The 7916-nt window shown below is 40.5% G+C and overlaps 1 protein-coding gene across 1 annotated transcript; it reads left to right on the forward strand.

Annotated features, from left to right (window-relative positions):
- Positions 1 to 238: 238 nt before the first annotated feature.
- On the forward strand, positions 239 to 7140 carry LOC103361524 (sodium-dependent neutral amino acid transporter B(0)AT1-like). Its single transcript, XM_008287626.1, has 12 exons — positions 239 to 437; positions 1732 to 1872; positions 1981 to 2118; positions 2207 to 2388; positions 2477 to 2587; positions 2674 to 2786; positions 2918 to 3046; positions 3314 to 3470; positions 3558 to 3762; positions 4361 to 4520; positions 5011 to 5173; positions 6967 to 7140. Exons 1-12 carry the CDS (start codon positions 239 to 241, stop codon positions 7138 to 7140), a joined length of 1872 nt encoding a protein of 623 aa, XP_008285848.1.
- The last annotated feature ends 776 nt before the right edge of the window (positions 7141 to 7916 follow it).

Below are 7916 nucleotides of genomic sequence, written 5' to 3' on the forward strand. Positions count from 1 at the left end.
ACAGATTTTCTGGCTGTGAGAGAACAATGGAACTGACTGCGGCATTGTTTCAATGTTGCTATAAACCAAACGACGGCATAAAAGCAAAAGAGCAGAGTACGCCTTCGCTAATCTATAAACAGAGCCAGATAAAGTGAGAGATCATAAACCTGCCACTGCCTTGCCAAGCGTTTATAATAATCCCTCAGTCGCACTTCTCAGAACAATAGCGTAACATCCACGGTTCAGAGTGGTCGCCATGAAACTCTTACTTCCTAACCCAGGACTGGAACAGCGGATCTTCAGCCATGAAGATCTGGAGAGGATGGAGAAGGAGGAGGCTGAGGACAGACCCAAGTGGGACAACAAAGCCCAGTACATACTAACATGTGTGGGCTTCTGCATTGGGATTGGCAACGTGTGGCGATTCCCCTACTTGTGTCAAAGTCATGGAGGAGGTAAGCTCAGGTCAAATAGTAACTCTGTCTTAATGATGAACAAGTCACAGTGTGGTTAAGGTTGCTGGACATTGTGTTTTTTTTTCTATAATTTAGACATCATTTTCCCAGACAGACTTACTGTATCAGGGCAGAATTAGTTATTGTGTTAAAGCACTCACAAAAAGGCAGATGCTGATTCCAAATATCGAAACTACTAACTCCTTCTTTTTTAAATACACATCTTGGTCTTTGTGCATGTACAGTAATTGGTTTCTTTTCCAAAGCATGCGGGTTACATAAAATTAAAATGTTGCATAATGAGTCACAGAGAATGGGACAGCTTTTTAAAAGAATAACAGAACCATGAAATCTTATTATTTTTCTGTGATTTTTAAAACTTGATGTTAAAGCCCTTATCTCAGAAGTGAATTCCACGTTTTTGTGATCACGCACACAGAAAACTCAAAATAGCAAAGATGACCTTGTAAAAAATTGAAAAAAGATTCACAAGATTATACAACAACCAGCTATAACCATAAAATTTTGATTTTTTTATTACCTTGACTTAATGGCCAGAACTAACCATAATGTTTTCGTAAGTGTAAAATAAAACGGACTTTTAGGAATTGCTAAATGTCCAAAGCCACTGAGCTCTCTAGAGGGGTTCTACTGAGCCTGCCAGTGATCATTAATCAGCAAAATAGGACAGCTTGGAAATGTAGAACCCTAACAGCTACACACTTAGAGGTAGGTCGAACACTAGCTCCCTTGAAGACACACAACTGTTGCTCACCACCTTCTAGTGTACCAGGAGTGTGATCGGCGGACTGTTTTCCATCCATGTGCAGCGGATCTGTGTCTACATATTCTGCACATGCATACGACTTCCTTGTAACATAGTCTAGCATAGTTATACTTTAGGCAGGGACCTAAAGTATAACACTGGCCTTTAGCTTTGATTATGCTTCCTTACTTCGTTACACTATTTGGAGGACTCCATTCCATACATGTACACTACTGTGCTGCACACGGACAAGGTAGAAGATAGGTTGCATGGATTTAAGGAAGATGCAAGAAGTCTAGCAATAACAGAAAGATGGCCCGGATGTCAAAGTCAAGAGAAATTAACTCAAACCGTGCCTACCAGCTTCCAAAATGCACTGATAGACAGGCACGACTGTTTCACAGCTCAGACTCTTCAGTCTAAGCTGTAAAGAGACTTTATTTGCCTGGGAATGCGTTGTCATGTTTGGAATGTCGGAAAAACTCTTGATTTCTAAAATTGTGCTAGTGATCATTTAACATTTTCCAGGTGCATTTCTGATCCCCTACCTGATCCTGCTGGTGCTCGAAGGAATGCCTCTCCTGCTGCTGGAGTTTGCCATCGGCCAGCGCCTCAGGAAAGGCAGCGTGGGAGTTTGGAGGGCCATCAACCCCTATCTGACTGGTGTCGGTGAGTTATTAGACTGGAAGACCCAGAAGAGACAAAACAACCACAGGAGCCCTAATAAATACCTGACTCTTTGCAAGTGTGGTGTCAGTTATTGTTGCTCTCCCACAGGTATCGCCTCCATGCTGGTGTCGTTACTGATCGGACTGTACTACAACACCTTAATAGCCTGGATCATGTGGTATCTCTTCAACTCCTTTCAAAGCCCGCTGCCTTGGGCCCAGTGTCCTCTCAATGAGAATAGGACAGGTATTTGAAAATACATTATGCAAATACTCAAACATATTAACCCCCTAAAACTCTACTGAAAATAACTGACTGTTTAATGCTTCTTCAGAATTTGTATCAGAGTGTCAACGCAGCTCCACCGTGGATTATTACTTCTACAAAGTGACCCTAAACAGTTCGACGTCTATAGCTGAGTCTGGAGGACTCCAGTGGCCCATCGTACTCTGTCTGTTAGCTGCCTGGACAATCATCTGTATCAGCTACATACGAGGGATCAGTACTTCAGGAAAGGTTTGTTGAACCTGCAGTTAAAAACTACGTATAACTCAATGACTACTATTAGCATTATTTCCTATGTTTTTTTTTTTTATATCTTCAGGCAGTGTACGTCACAGCCATCCTGCCTTACATAGTGCTGGCTATATTCCTGATCCGAGGACTGACCCTCAAAGGCTCCCTAAACGGGTTAAAGTTCCTCTTCACACCTGATGTATGTTTCAAACTTTTTATCATCCAAAAAGTAATTCAGAAATGTCCTAATACTGAGTCACATCACGCTCTGTCTTGATCTTGCAGGTGGAGGAGCTGATGAATCCAACAACTTGGCTGGATGCAGGTGCCCAGGTCTTCTATGCCTTTAGCTTAGCATGGGGAGGACTCATCTCCTTCTCAAGCTACAACCCCGTTCAGTAAGAAACATTTAGTAGTGTTTTGTAACCGCACAACAGTTTGGCTAAAATTTAACTCTCAGAGAGAAATGTAACTTTCTCAGACATGTTTTGGTTCTAAATCTTCTGCCTTTTTTTTTTCTTTTTCCCAGCAACAACTGCATGCAAGATGCCGTGATCCTGTCCGCTATAACTGGCCTCACCTCCATCTATGCTGCCACTGTCACCTATACCATCATTGGCTTCAGGGCTACTGAGAAATATGAAAATTGTATTAGTGAGTGAGTAGTCACAGAGTAGTCACAGAGCATTCACAGACCGCTGCATGTTTCTCACAAGTTTACATTTTTTAGAGACACAGTTTCTAATCAAAGTTTATACAAACAGGCCAAACTTCCAAACCCAAGTTTGGAGAGATGACTTGAAATGTTGATTTTTCATCCATAACTCAAATTCCTAAACCATGTACATATTTAAACAGCAGAATACGAACTGGATTTGTGATGCTCACTCCACATTCACTAATACTCCTCATATTTCCTCCCCAGAAACATCATTACTTTAGTGAACTCATTTAACCTTCCTGAGGACAGCATCACTACAGACAACTACTACGACGCCTTTGATCATCTGAACAGCTCCTCTCCTGATATTATTCTTGGACTGGATATCAAAACCTGTGACATGCAGAAACTTCTCAGCGAGGTGACGATTTTGATCAAAATCCATCAGCTCTCCGTACTGTTGTTGTTTTTTTTTCCCCACTCTGATCAGCATTGTGTTTGTTTCCAGGGGGTGGAGGGAACTGGTCTGGCCTTCATTGTTTTCACAGAGGCCATCACCAAGATGCCTGGTTCCCCCGTCTGGTCTGTCCTCTTCTTCATCATGCTTCTCTGCCTGGGACTCTCAACCCTGTTTGGCAACATTGAGGGAGTGGTGGTCCCCTTGAAAGACTTGAATCTGTTACCTAAAAAGTGGCCCCAAGAAGCAGTGACTGGTATACTATTTTGTAGCTAAAACACATAGACTATATATATAAAAGATGGATGTAGTGACCATGCTGTCGCCCATTAATTTGTGAACTACCATTTCTATGCCTTGAGTTTAAAACGTGGTTGCTTTTTTGAAACTACACGTAATAAGTGAGGGGTGGGTCTGACTGAGAAGCCGAGGACACTATGCGTGGCGATACGGTAGCACCCTCAATCACAAGGTAGCCCCACCCTGAAGCACATCCTGCTTTATAGTTTGTTTTATTTTAAATGGGACCATTATTCAGAAAACAAACACCATGCATTGAAGAAGATGTGAAACTAGCAATTGAGCCCATGAACTCATCTGAAAAATATCTACCGAGTTAATAATTCAAGTCAAAAGAAGGGTCATTGTCTTCTAGACTTCTTTACAATGTGACAAGCAGAGGAGTCGGCCCCCGCTGACCCTTAAACAGTACAGTTATTGGGGAACTGTTGCATTGATACTTCTCAGACCTGGAAGTTATGTCCATCTTTTGTATAGGGTCTAAACTTCAGCTTTGTGACCACATTGTCTGGATTGTGTCTTAACACCAGCTTCCTGGTCTTTGTGTGTTTCAGGAGTTACATGTATTATCGCCTTCGTCATTACCCTCCTGTTTGCGCAGCAGTCAGGAATTTATTGGGTAACTCTTTTTGACGACTTTGCTGGATCTGTTCCACTGCTGACCATCGGATTGTTTGAGATGATAGCTGTTGTTTACATCTACGGCATAGACAGGTTAGTGCACAAAGCGTCTGTATTTGCTGATTTTATCATGTTGCTGGGCCTAAAACAAAATTATCATGCAAGCTGCCTCACGTCTTTTGCCTAAATATCATCAAAATCACCGACAATGATCCTCTCTTTACATATAGTAATAATTAAGAATTCAAAAAAATGACAATCTAAAATTAAAGATGTCTTTTCATCGTGACAAATGCACAGTTACTCATAATCCACCGTTACAAAATGGTTTAACCGCCTTCCTCGTTCTTTGTTTTGGTTTTACAGCCTGGAATTTTCCCATGCCTTGACTACTCTCTTTATATTGCATCTATTTGATTTCAAGTCCTTACTGTTTCGTAACCTTCAAGTTCTGTCTTCTCTGCGTTGCTGCTATTTTGGCCTTGATCATACTGTAAAACTGTAAACATCTCAGCAAGGCACTTTACTGACTAAATAAAGTTGTATATATAAAAGTGTAATTACAAATTCTCTTATCTGGCAGGTTTAACGACGACATAAAGTTCATGATTGGACATAAGCCCTCCATCTTCTGGCAGGTTTCGTGGAGGTTCATCAGTCCCGTCGTCATTCTAGTTATCTTAGTTTTCTACCTGGTAACTGAAGCCCAAAAAGAGCTCACCTATTTGGTCTGGGACCCCGACTCGGTAAGCTCACATAACATTTACTTGTGTTTTTTGAGTCGTTGCATCCGTATTTGATTCACAGTGTCTATAAAAAGTATTCCACCGTCTTGAAAGTTTTCACCTCGTACTTACAAAACAGACTCTTTCATTCGATTTCTACAAAGTAATGTCAAATAATTTAAAATATTAAACATAGAATAATTGTATGAAACCATCACCACATTCAAGTCAGTATTTCGTAGTTCATAGTTGCCTTTACCTACAATTACAGCACTGACCCTGTGTAAACAGGTCTCAGTCAGTTTTGGATAATTCAGTTTTACCTCATTTTTCTTTGCAAAACTAATCAAGCTCTGCCAGGTTACATGGGAAAATGTGAGTGAACAGCCCTTCATAAGTCCTGCCACAAACCTGTCATTTAGATTGAGGACTGGGCTCTGACTTGACCACGACAGAACATCATCTTGTTGTCTTTAAACCATTTCTGTGTAGCTTTGGCTGTATACTTCTGGTTGTTGTCTTGCTGGAAAACAAATCTTCTCCCAAGTCGTAGTTTTCTTGGAGTCTGTATCAGGTTGTCCTCCAGGACTCTCTATACTTTGCTGCATTCATTTTTACCCTCTACCTTTACAAGGCCTGCTGAGAAGAAGCATCTCCACATCATGATGATGCCACCACCATGCTTCATGGTGGGGATGTTGTGTTTGTGATGATGTGCAATGCTTGGTGTCTGCCCAACATAGCATCTAGTCCGATGACCAAGAGGCTGAACTTTTGTCTCTTTAGATCAATTTCAGTTTTTGAGAACGACCTGCTTTAGGCAGATTTAGACTTGTGCCATATTCTTTGCATTTTAGGGATGAGTTTCACTTTCGGAGCACAGAGCAGCAAGATTTAGTGATCTGGCGACTGCAGACAAACTCTGTCTTGCTTGAGTTTTACCGTTTCTTTACTGAATGTTGGCGTTAGTGTTCGAAGTACTTCAACTGTTCAGCTGTATGAGAAAATTAAGCAATCTTTACTCTGTTCTCAATTTAAACAAACAAAAAAATAACAATCAAAAAGTACCAATAAGAATACTGTTAAAGTACGTAAACAGTGTCAGTAAAAGTAGCAGTACCGTTACAATCTTAACGATAACCATCTCTATCCAATGATGGATTTTATTGTACTTCAAGAGACATTTAGTGACTTGGAAGTTTTCTTGTACTGATCTCCTGACTAGTAACTTGTTCACAGAGTTGCTTTGAGTAGTCTTTCATCCTTATGGCGTAGTTACAGCCACGAGTACAAATTCATCAGTGACAGGACTTTCCAGATACAGATGTCTTTACATGAGAATCACTGAGACACAGTCACTGCACTTAGATGATCTCAAGGTCACTAATCTTGAGAGTTGAAACCACATAGTTACCCTTGCATTGAATTAAGAGAGTCATTTGTGCAATGGGCCCTGTGATAGACTGGCGACCTGTCCATGGTGTCCCCAGTCTTCGCCCTAAGTCAGCTCGGATAGACTCCAGCCCCCCCGCAACCCTTGTGAAGATTAAGCGGTGTATAGATAATGAATGGATGGATGGATGATTCTATATTTTTAAAATCTGTTTTTACGTTGAGTCACATTATATTGACCATGATTCAATGCCAAAGAGCAATAAAAGGGGACAACATTCAAGGGGTGGGTGAATACTTTTTATAGGCCCTGTATAGATAAATTTGTGATGTGTCAAACATTTTTTATAGTAAGGCTTGTTAAAAATACAACATCAAATAGTAACTTGTCGGGTGTCATTATATTCTTTTGTGGTTTACAGGAGAAGTTTCCATCACTGGCATCGGTACCTTACCCTTCATGGGTCAACGCAGTCATCTTTCTTTTGGCGGGCGTCCCCAGTCTGGCAGTACCTGTGTACGCCTTGTGCAGGCTGGTCATTGTGACCTGCAAGAAAAAGAAAAAACACAGTGAAAAATTGTACCAAATATCTTAATGTTATTAAACAAGCCAGAACACAATACAATGCAAGATTATTTCACTTGATATGCTACCTTAAATGTTAAATGGGCTGCAAATACAGTATACAGAGCTTTTTACCTCAGCGGTTAAAAAAAAAAAAAAGAAAAAAAAAAGCACGTTGTAATGTTTTTGCATAATTCACCCTCACACTCTCAACAACAGCAGAACTGCAATGCAGCATGTTTGTCTGCCATCAGAAGCAACTTTGGATTTAGTGCCCAAGGACGCTGGCACGTGGAGCGACTGAAGATCAAAACTCCAACCCTTCGACTAGCGGACAGTCGACTCCCTCTCCTGAGCTGCAGCTCGCCAGTCATGAACATCATCTTCAATGTTATTTAAATTACTACTGTAAACAGTTGTTTGCCTATTTATATTCATCTTTTATTGATGCACTTTAATAAAATGGTCACAAACTGTATCTGCTCATGTTTTCTGCAATTTCATCCCTGCTTTTTAATATATACGTTTCCATTATTATTGTTGTTATTGTTGTTATTACTAATGTTGTGTTGGTGTTGTGTTGTTACGAGTACAACAGTTTCCCTGAGGTGCCCTACCAAAGGGATCAATAAAGTTCTATCTAATCAAATCTAATCTAATCTAATCTAGAGAAGATATGTAGAAGATTTTGTTTCCTGTTTATATTCTACACCCAGAGACAGTATATTGTATGAATACAGGTTTGTGTGAGTTTTGACAATATAATAATTCACTTGACAATGGTCTTCCTGCACTGCATGAACTGTT

The sequence above is a fragment of the Stegastes partitus genome, unplaced genomic scaffold (assembly GCF_000690725.1).
Source record: "Stegastes partitus isolate 25-593 unplaced genomic scaffold, Stegastes_partitus-1.0.2 Scaffold509, whole genome shotgun sequence".
NCBI classification, from domain to species: Eukaryota; Metazoa; Chordata; class Actinopteri; family Pomacentridae; genus Stegastes; species Stegastes partitus.